We start from the raw sequence: 16266 nt of genomic DNA, 5'->3' as shown, positions 1-16266 counted from the left end.
CAAAGGTCTGCTGATAGAATGGGGAACTGCCTCGTCAGCAGAACCTAAGAGGCTGTGCTGTGAGGACAAAGAGCCACTTGTCTCCAGATGCGTTTCCAGAGGATTCCAGAGTCACAGACCTGCAGAACTCATGGTCCCACCTTCCCTTTTTACAGATGAGGACCCAGAAGCCCTGCTGGGGAAGGGGCCTGCCTAGGTCTCCCTGTGTGTCAGGGGCACGCTGGGGACCCAAATGCAGAGTCCAGGACGCCTGCCTCCAGAGCCGGCCCTCTTCACAGCTCAGTGAGGTCTCGGCACAGCCTCTTAAAAGAAACCGCTCCTCTAAACCTCACGTGATCATGCCTGTGAGTAAATGGTTAAGACCAGCACTGAACTGCCAGCATAAATGCCAAGCGAGTGACAGGAACTTACGGGGTTCTGGGGGGCATTTCAGAAGAGGGCTACTGGGGCAAGGAGTTTGGTGAAAGATGGACTTGTGGTCAAGGGGCTGAGGGGCCACTCACGGTCAGGCAGGGTGGAGCGCTCTACCACAGAGCCGAAAGGCCCGTCCATGTCCACGCCATGAGACTGTACCGCAAACTCGTATTTAGTGAACGGCTTCAGCCCGCCAATGAGGATGTCTTCTCCAGAGCTGCCGAGGTAAGAAATGCAACTAGGACTCTCAGGCCCCTTCAAGTCTCCTCCCCCAACCCAGCCCCAACCCCTGCCTCGGGCAGGGAATCTGCTCCCTGACACTGGGGCCACCAACACCATCCAGAGACCTGCAGAGAGATGTGGATGGATGGACGTATATATCAGATTCCAAGTCCAATCCCCAAGCCAGGGCCCCTCTTTCAAGAAATATTCCTGGGTTAATCCACGTCATTCTCCACCCAAAGAATCCTCTCTGATGCATCTTCTCCTTGACTTAAAGGGAAAGATGCATAACTTTTCCTTCAGCTGCAATTGTATTAATACGTATCTATTGCTTTTTATGCTTTGTCTGCCAAACAACAGAGATCAAGAGGTCTCTGACTCCCCATCCAACGGGGGGCCTCTCGGGACAGCAGCTGGGCTGTCTCTTCCCCATCACCTGAGACTGAAGAAACAGGTCTGTCCTGCATGATGTCTCCCAGGGTTGAGCCCCCCGGTGAGGGGACAGGACTGGATGGGCTCTCCTTTCCCATCTGTCGCCACCAGGCCATCAGACTCTCAATGTGCCCCCAGTTTAACACCTGAGTCATGGAATGTCCCTGAACCCTCAGGCCCCTCTCTTCGTCACTACCTGCTGCCTTCTTCCCTTCCACTCGGCTCCTTCACAGCCCCTCTTCCCACCTGGTGTAATAGGTGACCAGGGAGGCATTCCTGAGCCCCCACGGGCTGAAGCGCACAGTGTAGTTGACAATCTTGACTGTGGTGAAGTCTGGCTTTTTCCACCGAAGCCAAATGGAGGTAGAGCTGTTTGATTCCGCATGGACATGGGCAGGGGGCAAGGGCGGTCCCCTCTGGATGGGCAGGTCTGGGAAGGGAGGGAAGACACTCATCTGGAAATATGTACTGTGGTTTGCAGTTCCCAAGGCACTTTCTTTTACCCTTCACTTGTGATACTGTGAGTTGGGAATAATGCTTTATTTCCACTTCACGGATGAGGAAACTGAGGCCCCCAAGGATTTAAGTGATTTTGGCCAAGGGCATACAGCAAGCGGACTCTGGAACACTAGTATGTAAGAATGTAAGAGAGAGAGGCAGCAAGTCATGGTAATTATGAGCATAGATTCCGGAGCCAGGCTGTCCTGATTCAAATTCCAACTCTGCCATGTACTGGCTGTGTGACTGTGGAGAAGTTAATAAACCTCTCTGTGTTTCCATTCTCTATTCCATCAGTGGGGCTAATAATAGTATGTACATTTCATAGGGTTGTTAAGAGGATTAAACTAGCTAATATTTGTAAAGTATACAGAAGTGTCATGGAATGAATGTCTGTGTCCCCCCACAAAGTTCCTATTTTGAAATTTGAACATATGGTGGAGTCCTGTCTGTTTGGACAGCGATAACAACCACAGACTGGGTGGTAAACAACAGAAATTTATTTTTCACAATTTCAGAGTCTGAGATCAAGTTTTGGTGAAGGCCCTCTACTGGGTTATAGATTATCAACTTTTCATTGTATCTTCAGGGCAGAAAAGGGAAGCAAGCTCTTTGTGACTCTTAAAAGGGTACAAACCCCATTCATGAGGGTTCCACCCTCATGACATCATCTAATCCTAATTACCTCCTAATACATCACACTGGAGGGTAGGGTTTCAACTTATGGATTCTGGGGGACACAGATTTTTTTGTCCATAACAGTGCCCTTATAAAAGAGACCCTAGGGAACTCTCTAGACCTCTTTCTGCCCTGTGAGGACACAGCGAGAAGATGGCCTATGGTCTATGAACCAGGAAGCAGGTCTTCACCAGACACTGACTCGGCTAAGGCCTTGATCTTGGATTTCCCAGCCTCCAAAGCAGTGAGAAGTCATTGTTGGTTGTGTAAGCTACTCAGCCTATGATGTTTTGTTACAGTAGCCTGAACTGACTCTGAGCCTCAGTTTCCTGGAGGACCACATAGGGATGCCCTCCCTGCCCAGAGCAGAGGAGTAATCTGAGAGATAGTGTGATGAAGGTGGGTCATCTTAAAAACTGTTTAAAGGTTAAACTTGGGGCCAGAAGTCACTGATGAACCATTGGGTTTCTTTCTGTCCGAACCTTCCAAATTAGCACTGCTCGTGGATAATGAAAACATGGACCTATAAGGCAGAAGCGGGAGCTTCTCCCTGTGATCTAAACAAGCCAGTAGAACAGGTTTGCAGGTGGCTGAAACTTCCAGACGGCCTGCCCACGAGGGCCGGCCCGGAGGAGAGGGAAAGGAGGCCACGCGCAGCCCTGCTGACCGAGCCCTCCCTCTCCGCTTCCCCAGCCTCCTCACCTGGGGTGGGGGCCTTCTCCGTCTTGCCCTTCCACACTGCCGCATAGCCATCCTCATGTTTGTTGAACGCCACGAGCTTCACCTCGTACAGCCGGCCAGGGACTGGGGAGGGCCATGGGGGTCACTCGCTGGTTAGAGGAACCTCCGGGGTCATTCTCGCGTCCCCTGAGAGACTCCGTCTGCAACCACCAGCCCAGCTTGGCCAGCCCCCCGCTGGACCTGTGTCCGTCTCATCCCCCCCCCGGGGCGGCCCTCCTCACCTAGCTGGGTCAGTTCGTACTGCTTCACTTTCCTCTTGAGCCGGACGGGCCCCACATCCCAAGCCTGGTCTCCACGGCCCCCTGGAGGGCTCTCCCCGTCCGTCTCCTCCTCCTCCGCTCCCACCTCTCGCCAGTACAGCTTGTAGCCAGAGATCTGGGCGGGGTGCGGGGGTGGCTGCCAGGACACGACCAGGGACTCCATCCTTGCCCGTACCTTCAGCTCTGCGGGCGCAAAAGGGACTGGGGGGCGGAGGAGCAGGAAGGGAGGAGGAGTGAGAGAATGAAGGAGAAGGAAGAAGGGGAGGCCGGGGAAGGGAGGAGGGAAGAAGCATGGGGAAGCAGAAAGCAGGAAGACAGCACTGAGTGAGGCCCTTGCCAGAGTTCTCCCAATATATCTCACCACTCAGCCACCAGCCTAAGGGTCAGGCCCAGGCTGGGTCTAGAGGAGAACTCACTATTCCATAAGCCCAGAGTGCTGGGAACGCGGGGACGTCTCCTGGGTGTTTGCAAAGAGGTTGGCCAAGAGCACTTCTGGGGCAGGGCTGTTAATACCTGACTTAGAGGAGGGCTCTATAAATCTTCTGAAGGGATGAAGGCATGGGCACCAGCAGGCAAGGGGGTCAGAGGGGTTGCTGAAGCCAGGAAGGAGGGATGGAGCCACCAGAGGGGGGAGACCTCCTTGGAGCCTGAGAGTGGGTTGGCTCACTGTGTGTCTGATGCTGTCCTCAGCACTTCAGAGCATGTATTTTAACTTTATTCTCACAACCCTACAAAATAACAAAACTACTAGTGTCCCTATTTTACAGATAAGAAAACTGAGGCTTAGAGAAGTCCAGTAACTTGCCCAAGATGACACAGATAGTATGTATGCCAGGTTTTGTCTTCATTTAACCACTCTACTATTGGGCCTCTCAACAAAACCCACAACAGTCATAATCACAGAAGCAGCTACTATTTATTTATTTTTTTCCCAGCTGTGCTGTGCAGCACATGGGAATCTTAGTTCCCCAGCCAGGGATCAAACCTGTGTCTCCTGCTGTGGAAGCATGGCTTCTTAACCATTGGACTGCCAGGGAAGTCCCCTATTTGCTACTACTTAACCGGTTCTAATTATGTATCAAACTTTTGTTTATATTAATTAATCTTCATGATACACCTGGCAGTAGTAAGTGAAGTCTTGGAGTTGTGAATGGTCTGTCCAAGGTCACACAGCAGATGGAAGGGATACATGAGCCCAGGGGTCTGCAAACGCCAGCCCTTTGCCTCTTCACCCATCGAGCAGGGGCAGCCACGGTAGACCTCTCATGCAGGGGGTGGTTCGGTCTGGGTTCCAAGGACTCCCAAACGCCCACACAGTCACTCACATCACCCCACCTGTCCCCTCTGACCCCATACCATGGCTCTGGTTGTGCACACTGGGCGTCCTGTGCTGCATCCACTGGGAGGGCGCCCCGTAGCCAGCCCCTGTGCCAGCTGAAATCCGCACTCGATACACCTTGTTGGGCTGAAGCGAGTTCAGCGTAAACTGTGTCTCATTCCCCGGCACCTCGGTGGAGAAAATCTGATCTGCTGGGACAGAAGACACTGGCTCTGGGTGGCTCCCTTAAGAACTCCTAAACCCCCCTACACTGACTCTTCCACCTCAGGCCCTGACCCCTCAGTGCCTGGATGGACTCCATGCTTCAGTGAATGCCCAGGCCTCTGACCCTGGCTGATACCAGCCATGAGCCTGGGCTCACAGTGGGGAGAATCAGGGCACACACTCCCCACTGCCCCAGGAGCCAGCCCACACACACCAGGGCATGGGCCCGAGGGGCTGACTGTGAAGCCACCAAGCACCGCCTCTTCCAGAGCCCTATCGGCCACCCAGGCTCCCTTCCTCACCCTTCCCGCCCTCCTCGCCCTGGCCCCCTGGCCCCCAGCCAATTGCTTTCTCCTGTGTCTTCATCAGTTTCATTCCTCCTCCTCGAGATTCTTGACATCTGTCCTAACACCTCACCCATGCCTCATTTCCCTCAATCCCACAAGCAAGCCCTGCACCTCCCTATCCCTTCTAAGCTGGGAGGGACCCCAGGGATTACCTAGGTCACCGGCCTCACTTCACAGACAAGGAGCCTGCAGTAGGGACTGTCAGATTACGCTGTACAGAAGGTGGGGCTAGCCCCCAGCCCTACCCCTGTCTTGAGCGAGCCCTCTGATTGAGCCTTTTCTTCCGCTCCTACCCTCTCAACCCCCAGCCCACCTTCCCCTTTTCTAGATTTACCTTGCCCTACTCCACCAGCTGCTCTGACCGACCCCTCACCTCACTGATTCCTGCCCCCACTCACCTTCCTTTCCCAAACCGTACTCTATCTTGTACTTCACCACCTGCCCATTGCTCAGGCTGGGAGGCAGGGGCAGCCACGCCACCCTGATGTCCGAGGGGTTGGGGCTGGACAGGGAGAGCTGGGGTGCTGCACTGGGGACTGAGACAGAAGAACATCAGCATGAGCTCTGCTCCACCGACGTGGAAGGTGAGGCCCAGGAGCGGCCAGAGACTTGCCCAGGTCACACAGCAAGTCAGAAGTAGGCCCAGGACCAGGATCTGAGGGAGGAAAGGGAGCCTCTCAGGGGAGCCCCAAGCTGGAGAGGATGGGACAGCCTTCCCAGGACATTCCCCCAGCACAGTCTCCTACATCCAGCAGACTGTCACTGGCTCCTGTCTGACTGGATGGCACCTGGGTGCAGCGAAGGGCCACCTGATTACAGGCAGTCATGAAACCTGGGCTCAAGTCCCAGCTGCACTATTGACCTTGGGCAAGTCACTCACTTTCTGGGCCTCAGTTTCTCCAACTGCAAATTAGGGAGATGAACCCTTGCCCACTCTTTTACAGGGCACAAAAGATGGCACAAGGCATGTAAAAGCACCTTGGCGTATAGGAGTTAAGAGAAACTAAGCTACCATCCCCAGGGAATTCCCTGGGGCCCAAGGTGCCCACGGCAGGTGCAGAGGCCCTACCATCATCCAGTGTGTGGACCAGTGCTGGGGAGGAGGTGCGGCTGGCCCCCAGCTGCGAGTAGGCCACCACGTAGAACTCGTAGTCTGTGTTGGGTTCCAGGTCGCGAACCTGTAGCTCAGTGGTGTCATTGTTCACTGCAAACTGGTATTCCACATTGTCCACGCCTGAGTGGGTCAGGGGACAAAGTGTCTGTCACAGGGCCACCGCCAGAGGCTTCCCTGCTCAAAGCTGTCTAGGGAATCCTTCATGTTGTCCAGTCCCTGAAATAGCCTCTTTCTAGCTAAATCATTGCAGATCATCTGAGTAGGAGACTATAAACTCCCCTGACATCTAGGCGCACTGTATTAGTTCCTCCCACTGGTTAGAAGTCTTTTCTAGCGTGTAACTGAAGTGACTCCTGCTGCAATTAACAAGCTGGCTCCAGGAATGCCAAGGCATTTTCCCTGGGAGAAGCATCCTCTCGCTGCTCCTCTCGCTGAAGGGGAAATGCGCTAACCCACATCTACACACAGGTCTCTCACCCCATCCCATCCTATCCCAAAGGCAGCCTTCAATCATCCAGCCTGTGCCCGTCCCTACCCCCCACCGCGGAGGCACGCCCTGCAGTAGGCCTTTGCTGGGCAGACGCACCCCGCGCCTTCTGGTAGTGCAGGGAGAAGCCGATGATCTGCTCGCTGTGGAGCTCGGGCCGCTCCCAGGCCACCAGCACGGCGGAGCTGCTCAGCGGCGTGGCGGTGACTCGCGTGGGGGCGCTGGGGAGCCCCTCGCGCACCACGACCGCCAGCGGCGCAGCGGCGCACGCCGTTCCCGCGCCGTTCTCGGCCACGCACTGGTAGTAGCCGGCGTCCTGCAGGCGGATCTGCGTGATGACCAGGCTGCCGCCGCCGCCCTGCACCTTGACGCGCCCGTTGGGTCTCAGCGGCGCCCCGTCGTGCAGCCAGCGCAGCCACGGCCGCGGCTCGCCGGACGCGCGGCACACGAAGCGCGCGGTGCTGGCCCGCGTCCGCGACAGCGCCTCCGGCGCCTGCGAGATGACTGGAGCGGCTGGGGGACCGGAGAGGGACGCTGACTGCGCGCTCCCGCCGCTAGAGGCCTGCCCCCGCCTCCAAATACCCAAGGGACTCCCGCAGCCCCTCACTCATTCTCACCTCTCCCTGATTCACCCGTCCCCCCAAAATACCCTCAGCAGCGCAGCTCTAGCTCGCTTCCTCCTTCTACCCCGGCCCTACACTAACCATTCTCTCCAGGCCTCCTCGGCCTCCCCAAATACCCTGGCTTCTCCAGGATCTAACCCTTCTCCTGCACTTACTCCGTCTCCCCTACCTCCCAGGACCCCACACCTATCAGATGTACCCCCCCCCCCCCAATGACCTCACTCTCATCCTTCCCCACATTACCCGGGTCCCACCCAGACCACCTCTCCAATAACCCAAGCAATGCCCTTTATCACCCCTCTCCTCTTCCTCAACTCCGTCCTCCAATCTCCTCCCACACTTGTCTCCTCTAATTACCTAGTCTGTCCCCTCCAAGGCACCCCACACCCTTACGAAGGACTCCTCCCCAGGTGCTGGGACCCCGCCCCCCTCAACCTTATCTTCTTCCCTTTTCATTCTCCACAGTCGCCTCTGACACGCCCACTTGTCCGTTTTCCCACTTCCTATTCCTCCTGCGCTCAGGCCCCGCTAATCCGCCGCAATGCAGTCTCCCCCTACACCTGTTCCCCGGTCCTTTGCCCCATCTCACCCTCCACCCCTCCTCACCCAGCACGCGGAGCTCGGCGGCTGCGGTGGCGAAGTCCCGCGTGCGGGGCTTGTTAGCTCTGCAGACGTAGACGCCAGAGTGGCGGGGCTGCGCGCTGGTGATGAGTAGGTTGGTGCGGCCCAGGACTATGACATCGGTGGAGATGGGCTCCCCGTCTGCGGGAGGAGGGAGAGTGCTGGAGCGGGGAGCTGATGGCTTCCGCTCCATCCACTCTCCGGACCTCGGACCTGACCTCGAGTGCGGGCGCCCTCTCCACCCGGGTTAAGAGAACCTAACAGTCTCTGGTTCGGTCAGTTCCTCCATTTGCTGGACCGATGATCCCCTCTGAGCCCTAGGGTCTCTCTCTGTATGGTGGGGAGATAGTCCCTCGCTGGAAGGGCTGTTCTGAGGGTGGAACCAATAAGGTCTGTGAGACTGGCCCACACAATGCAGGCACATTAATAGGTGCTCTGAACACCACTCAGTTACAACTGTTACCATTTACTGTTCAATTCATTTCTCTCAAGGACACACTCCTGCCATATGATCTCAGCCCAGGGCTATGATGAAGATAGGGCTGGAAAGGTCTGCACCAAAACCAGAGGCCTGAATACCTGAGGTTTATTTTGATGTGAAGTGAGAATCATTTTGAAAGCCCTTGCCTTACAGTCAGGAGCTGAAATGGAAACCGCCAAGAAACAAAAAAAACTATTCTACTTCACAAAACCAAATGCACGTCAAAACACAGATGTTCATTCTCACCTATTAAAGTGGGAACGTTTTTAAAGACAGTATGTTGCAATGCCTGAGAAAGGGTAAATGCAGATAGGGCTATACAGGGGCTCCAGCTTGACCTTGAAGCCCGGATTCCACTTGTGGGCACCCTGTGGTGGGGAGCTGTTAACAGTGCTGATCACCTCAGTGTTAACTGTAACAGTGGACAACTGGGAAAGACTTCAAAAATTAAATAATGGCCATACTCAAATGATGGACTATCAGTTATTAAAATTATTTTTTGAAAAAGCTTTAAAGATGGAGAGGGAATCCCCAGGCAGTCCAGTAGTTAGGATTCTGAACTTCCACTGCAGGACCAGGTTCAGTCCCTGGTCAGGGAACTAGGATCCCACAATCAACATGGTGTAGCCAAAAGTAAATAAATAAAATAAAGATGGGGGGATGCTTATGATATACTGTTGAATGAAAACAAGACTTGGAACTGTAAATACAGCAAGCTTTTATTTTTGGGGAAAATATACATGTGCATAGAAAAAAACTCTGGAAGAAAACACACTCATATGTTAGCAATTTAATCTCTGAGTGGTGGGATGTTTACTGGTTCTGTTTTTCCTTAGTTTTCTATAATGAATATGTACACCTTTTGCCATCAGAAGAAAACAAAACCGAACAAAAAAGCCATGCCCCTTGCCTGACTTAGTGGAGTTGTTGTGTTGTGTTACTCACTCAGCCGTGTCCGACTCTTTGCGACCCCATGGACTGTAACCCACCAGGCTCCTCTGTCCATGGGATTCTCCAGGCAACAATACTGGAGTGGGTTGCCATTTCCTTCTCCAGGCTTAAGTGGAGTAAGTTCCTGGAAAAGGAACAGCACCCAGGGACAGGAGTGAAGCCAGTCTCTGTCTTCTAAGTGTGGTATTAGCAGAGTTTCAAGTGAGATCCCAGAACCACAGTGTCTGGACCCTCTAGGATAGCAATTCTCAAATCCCCAACTGTGCAAACAAATCACAGAATCACAAGAGACCTGGTTAAGATGCAGAGGCGTCAGGCATCCTAGATTCTGCATTTCTAACTTCGCCTAAGAGGTAGGTAAAGACCACACTTTCGGTAGAAGGACCTTAGGAACTTGTTAAACATTAAGAATCCGGGGTCATGATCTTTCAGGCGTGAAGGGAGGGAGTCTGCAGTTTGAAGAAGCTCCCTGGGTCATCCTGATGCCTGGTCAGGATTTGAGAAGCACTGATGATAGAATTGGGCGACATCACAGGCTTACCCCAATAATACTATGAGGGTCCTGCTGGCCTAAGATTCCCCCTAACTAGGCAAGTGTCAGGAGTCCAGTGAGGTCAGGTAGGTCAGAGAGGCACAGATAAGCAGCACTGTTCTTGCTCATCAGCTCGGTGGAGGGTACACAGTCATCTTGGGGTATTATTTTTCTTTAAAGTCTATGTATTCATCATTATATAGTCTTGAGTGTGAGATACAAACTTACAAAAGGGAGTGTGGGATCATGGACTGAACCAGGGAAGAGGGGTAGAGATAGCTGGATTTAAGACTTACTTCTGCCATCAAATTGGGACCAGTGAAGTCGCTCAGTCCTGTCCGACTATTTGCGACCCCTTAGACTGTAGCCTACCAGGCTCCTCTGTCCATGGGATTTTTCAGGCAACAGGACTGGAGTGGATTGCCATTTCCTTCTCCAGAGGATCTTCCCAACCCAGGGCTCGAACCCGGGTCTTCCGCATTGTAGACAGACGCTTTACCGTCTGAGCCACCAAGGAAGTCCCAAGTCACTTCTTATTGACAAGTGGAAACAAGTAATCCTTGATTTTCTTCCATACAGAGCTGTAGGGGGTGGTGTACCAGAAAAGGAACAGGCTCTAAAGTTTGGGTCCTGGCTTTCCACCTGCCTTTCTGAGCTTTAGTACCCTCATCTGCCCACCAGGAATAACAGCCCTGGCCCTTAACCTCTTTGAACTGCTCTAGGAGGCTCCAGCAGGAAAGTGGGTTTCGTGCTCAGTAGACTGGAAGGTTATGTTGGCCCGGCGCGCTCATTACCCTGACAGCATACTCTGTAATGCAGCCCCGCTTGGCACTCATCACTTGCTGCCGGATACCATCAAGTCTTTTCATGGACATGTGTTTATCTCCCTCACACAGACTGTGAGATCAGAGGGCAGGGGCCCCATCTCTTTCACCTGGGTCTTTCACTCACTGTGCCCAGCATGAAGCCGGGCACACGAAGGCAGGAGCAGACTGGGCGGACCAGGAGGGGCTGTGTAGTTAGACCAGCAGAGAGTCCAAGTGCTCCCTGACTCACTGGCCCCACACTCACTGTTGTAAGGACTGGAAACATAGAAGGTGGAGAACAAAGCCCAGCGCCCACCCCCAAGAAAGGTCTCAAGAGTGATTTTGTGAGTGGCAGACTGAGTGGGCTTCATAAAAGAAACTTGCTATCCAGATTGATTCATTTGGTCCAGGCTCCTCTACCCACACTCCACCCTGGGACAGAAGTTGGTTCCTGCCACACCAAAGGTTGGTGACCATACTGTGGTCACGCTCATAGATCCTTGACTTGGGGGTGTGTGCAACGCCACCCCCTTCCTCTCCCATGCCCTCAAGTCCTCTCCCTCCACTTACCCTGTCGAACCCAGGACACAAAAGGGGTAGGGTCAGCCGAGGCCACACACTCCATCACCACACTCTGGCCAGACACCACGGTGGTGTTCTCCGGGGCTGCCACGATGACCACGTCCCGCCCTCCAGCGGATGCCAGGGACCCTGGAGAGAGGTAGCCTTACCATCAGGCGTCTTCACATTCAGCCCCTTACCTGATGCTCACAGTCACTTGGTGAGACAGGTGGGGCAGCCAGGGTTCCATCGGACAGATGGGAAAGCAGCTGCGTAGTTCAACAGAGCTGGGACTGGAACTCAGAGGTCTTTCTCTGGGAGCCAGAGAGGAATAACTGGGCCTCCGACACAGCGCCCCCATTCTTCCTGCTGGATGGAACCCACCCTCAAGGCAGAGAACCAGCAGAGTCAAGAGTAGACTTGCAGTCTGGACTTGAAGTCAACAGTTGGAGTTTCTAGTTCTGGCAAGTCCCTTCCCTGGAGCGCCTCAGTTCCCATGTGGGGAAGGCAGGGGATGGGCTCGAGTTTCTGCCAGCGTGGCGGCGCCCGGAGCACCCATTCCCTGCTGAGTTCTCAGCATGACCCTGGGTCCCTGGGTCAGCGTGGTAAATACCCGGTTTGTCCAGCAGGTGGAGGCAGAGACCCCGGGCACTGAACGGGCAGCAAACCAGACTCACCTCATCAGCTAAGCCCCAGAAGTAGAGTGGGAGGGAAAGTAGACGGGATGAGAGGGGGGTGGGAAGAGATGAGTGGAGGGGTGGGGGTCGAGGGGAGCTGCCTTGGCAAAGGAAGGCAAGACAGAGGCCTTTGCGGGAGGCCTGAAGTGAGATCTGTTGAACACCTGCCAGGCACCAGGCACTTCCCATTCCTATCCTGGCGATTCTCACCACCTCCCTGGGCTGGACATTTGATAAGGAGCCCAGGGTCACACAGATGGTGAGTAGAGAAGCCAGGATTCAAACCAGGTCGTTCTGACCCCAAAGCCTGTGTCCTTTCTACCGCGTCACTCTGGGATGGGAGATTTTCAGAGAAATGGAAAGAATAGTCCCAGACCTCTAGGAGCCAGACGCACAGCAAGCAGAATGGGGCGGCTCCCCCAGGGCAGGGGCTGGCACCTACCCTCTCCACAGACACCTCACCTCCCCGCACCCGTCCCCAGCCCTGGACACTCCATCCACCCACGGAAACAGTCTCAGCAGGAAGGGCACCCTGGACCGGAAGTCTTGGGTTCCGGCCCCTAGTGCTGTCTCTGACTTGGGTGGCATTGCCTTCTGTGGGCTTCACGGCCTCATCTGTCACCTATTTGAAGGCAGGTCTTGGACCACCTGAGGTCCCTCCCAGCTCCGAGATGGCTGACTGCCCCACCCGGCCAGCCCCCTTACCTCTGTGGGCCACGCGGAGTAGGGCCTCCTGGCTGAAGCGCTGGTGTGCTGAGTTGGTGGCCACACAGCGGTAGGAGCCTGCATCACCTTCCTGTACATCCAGGATCTGGAGGACCCCGTTGGGAAGGGTGATGAGCCTTGGGAAGGGACAGAGGGCACCTGTGAGGTGGACAGGAGCTCTACAGGGAGGGTGGCGGTGCCCCAACTGTCCTGAACCCACCTCCCCCTCCTTCCTGAAACACCTACTGTGGCTTACTAAGCTCACTTGTCATAAATGCAAATTAAAACTACAAGATACTGGAACTTCCCTGGTGGTCCAGAGGTTAAGAATCCGCCTTTCAATGGAGGGGACCTGGGTTCTATGCTTGGTCAGGGAACTAAGATCCCACGTGTCACAGGGTAACTAAGCCTGAGCTCTCCAACTACCGAGCCCACACTCTCGAGCCTGCAAGCCACAACTATGCTGCAACTAAGACCCGACACAGCCAAATAAGTATTTTATCAAATCTGCATGCACCTTTTAGACTCAGCAACATCACTTCAAGGACTTCATCCCAAGATATTCTCATACACATACACAAAATGTATGTTTAACAATATTCACTCCAACCCTGTCTGCCATAGCAAAAGACTGGCAACAATCCAAGTGTCCATCTGTAGGGTGGGAACTGGCTAAATTGGTTCGGGTACATTCATAGAATGGAATGCTAGGCAGCTGTTAAGAGGATGCAGCTCCTTGTGTGCTGATACAAAACCATCTCCAAAATACATATGTTACAGAACAGTGTGTGGAGGACACGTACACTTACATGCTTTTGCACGGAATGTTCCTGGTCATAGCGGTTGTCTTGAGAGGGGACCTGTGATCCGGGGAGCTCTCAGGAGGAGACTTTATTTTCATTAAATAACCTTCTGTAAAGTTTGAATTTGTTTACCTCCTGCCTGTATTACCTTCTCTCTCCTCTCCCTTCTAGTCACATGATCTCAATCTGAACCTTGAAACAAGCCTAAGAGATAGAGGGGATCATAGCCTTCATTTTATTGGTGACAAAACCAAGTCTTGGAGGGAGGAGGGTATCTTTCCAGAGTCCCACAGTTAAAGCAGAGTTAAAATTGGAACCCACATCTCCTGGTGCCAAATCCCACGTTCTTCCCACCTGCCTGTCTTAGCAGCCATTAGATGCCTAACAATGCCAGTGGGAAGGGATGTAGTCCCAGCAAGTGCCCCCGCCTGCCAGTCAACATGTACATTATGGAGGAAGGGCAGGATGGATGAGGTGGTGTTGTCTGCCCTTTTGGTGAGGGTTGGAAAGCAATTTGGGCTAGAAGAGCCCAGAGATCTTGCTTAGAGACAGTGCAATCCCAGGCAGAGACGTGTCCACAGGGGCCTGGGTGGTGGGAAGCAGAATGGGCTCTGGCCCCAGCAGGGAGGGAGTGGGTCTTCCTGAATTTTCTAGCTGTGATCTCTGCAGGGTCAGCTCGAGGGTGAGAGTTCTAGTTTCTCACTGTGGATGCAGGCTGGGTCAAGGTCAGGGAGGGAATGGGGCAGCTGTGCACGCGAAGATCCCTTGGCTCGTGGGGAAAGTGGGGTATGAGAAAATCTAAACACAGGAGAAAAGCACTAGCTCAAGGGTGTTGGGAGAGAATTCTGGCCATAAGCCTAGAAATCTGCTGTGGCCCAAAGACTTAGAACAAAAGCATAAACCTTCATCACTCCTTCCCTCACCCTACAGGCAAACTCAACTCTGCCCCCAGAGTCTTAGCCTCAACTCCAAGAGCTGCCTGAAGCAGTGCTGGGGCCAGCAGGGGAGAGGTGATGAGGAGGTGCAGGGTGTCTAGAGCTAAATCCTGGGCCAGGACGCAGCCTGCTGCCTCGGAGAATTTGATGGAAAAGACAAGGACCCATCTCAGAAACAAGGCCCCCACCCCCATCCGGGTCTCCTCCTCCTTCCTCAGTCTCAATAGCTGCCCACATTTCCTGACCCCAAAGGTTCCTGGTCTTTCCAGGGAAATGTTGCTCCAGGTATCCAAGAGTTTCTCTGGTGGCTCAGTGGTAAAGAATGCGCCTGCCAATGACACGGGTTTGGCCTCTGGGTTGGGAAAATCCCCAGAAGGAGGAAATGGCAACCCAGTCCAGTAGTCTTGCCTGGGAAACCCCCTAGACAGAGAAGCCTGGAGGGCTACAGTCCGTGGGGTTGCAAAAAACACGACTGAGCGACTAAGCAACAAAAAGAACGATCCAAGAGCTAATACCTCCTATGACAAGTAATACTGCCTTAATTCTGTGTGTTGAATGAACGAACAAAGGAATGGATATCTTTCCTTGGGTGTGGTGCTGTTGCTGCATTTGCTACAGCCGAAGAAGTGAGATGGTACCACTTTTAATGTTCATTTAATATCTTTTCTGCTTTGTTAAAAATGTGGTTTCAAAAGCTCTGTCCTTGGAAGGATGTCCAAGATACATTGGTTAGTGGTGGGGGTGGGGGGAAATCACAAAACAGTGTTTACGAAGTAATGCTATTTTTGGAGAATAGATAAATGATATCCTAGGATGTGCGCAGAAAAAGTCAAGGGTGGCAAAGCTCACGTCATTTGTCGAGGTTTTCTCAGCAAGGGGGATTACTGGGGGTGGGGGGGGTCTCTTCTTTGTTCTGCTTTTAAATTTCTTGGTTACAGTGAGCATTTATTTATTAGTTTGGGAATATAAAACTTAAAAAAATTTAAATGGAAAGACGCACTTTGTTTTGTCACTTCTGGCTCTGGAATAAAAGCAGCTGTGGCATAGTGGAGAGAATTGATTCCAATATATGTGACTTTTAGCAAGTGACATCCAATGTCCAGGCCTCAGGTTTCTCATCTGAAAAACGGGCTTCATAATTCCTACCTATTTCACACCCCTGACCCTGTTAATGTGTCATAAGCTCACATAAGATCATGGTAATAGCTATCTGTGGTCAATCTGTAGGTGACTTTTTCTCCTTTAAGTTAGTAGTATATTTATAGTTTTAAAAGGACTTCAAATAAAATAGCTACTTGTAGAATGAAAGCAACCTCTATCTAAAAGGGAGGAACCATTCTCTTTCCAAGCCTGAGCCTGCTTCCTGTACCTGCAAAACGACACTTGAACCCCAGGATTCAAGAGCAGAGAAGAAATGGCAGAGCTGCTCTGAATTTCCTGAGGGCCAAGGCGCCCCACCCAGAGCCCTTCAGAGATCCACCCCAGGAAAAGGGACATGAGCTGAGGGTCACATGAGGCTGATACAAGATGGACCCTGGGAGATGGGCAGGGCAGAGGACTGGACCAGGGATCCTGCAGGAATTAAATCCATTTGTTTTAAAGTGTGAGTACGGGAAGATCCTCTGGAGAAGGAAATGGCAGCCCACTCCAGTATTCTTACCTGGTGAATCCTATGGACAGAGGAGCCTGGCAGGCTCCATGGGGTCCACGGGGTCGCAAAAGTCAGACACAACTTAGCAACTAAACCACCACCACCAAAGTGACCAAGCAGACCCTCCGGTGGCTCAGCGGTAAAGAATCCGCCTGTAATGTGAGAGACCTGGGTTTGATCCCTG

The 16266-nt window shown here is 53.2% G+C and overlaps 1 protein-coding gene across 1 annotated transcript in view; it reads right to left on the bottom strand.

The window, feature by feature from the left end:
• The window catches only part of IGDCC4 (immunoglobulin superfamily DCC subclass member 4), a 36423-nt gene that overhangs the window by 5687 nt on the left and 14470 nt on the right, over nt 1–16266 (bottom strand). Inside the window, exons 4-14 of the mRNA XM_068993508.1 lie at nt 12694–12830; nt 11321–11461; nt 7966–8121; nt 6836–7249; nt 6205–6369; nt 5534–5671; nt 4602–4772; nt 3207–3446; nt 2947–3048; nt 1315–1498; nt 504–631 (exon numbers count right to left, since the gene is read on the bottom strand). Coding sequence (XP_068849609.1) covers nt 504–631; nt 1315–1498; nt 2947–3048; nt 3207–3446; nt 4602–4772; nt 5534–5671; nt 6205–6369; nt 6836–7249; nt 7966–8121; nt 11321–11461; nt 12694–12830 — 1976 coding nt within the window. The remainder of the gene's footprint in view (nt 1–503; nt 632–1314; nt 1499–2946; nt 3049–3206; nt 3447–4601; nt 4773–5533; nt 5672–6204; nt 6370–6835; nt 7250–7965; nt 8122–11320; nt 11462–12693; nt 12831–16266) is intronic.

This window comes from Capricornis sumatraensis, chromosome 2 (genome assembly GCF_032405125.1).
Source record: "Capricornis sumatraensis isolate serow.1 chromosome 2, serow.2, whole genome shotgun sequence".
Taxonomy (NCBI): Eukaryota; Metazoa; Chordata; class Mammalia; order Artiodactyla; family Bovidae; genus Capricornis; species Capricornis sumatraensis.
This window is presented reverse-complemented; position numbering and strand designations above follow the sequence as displayed.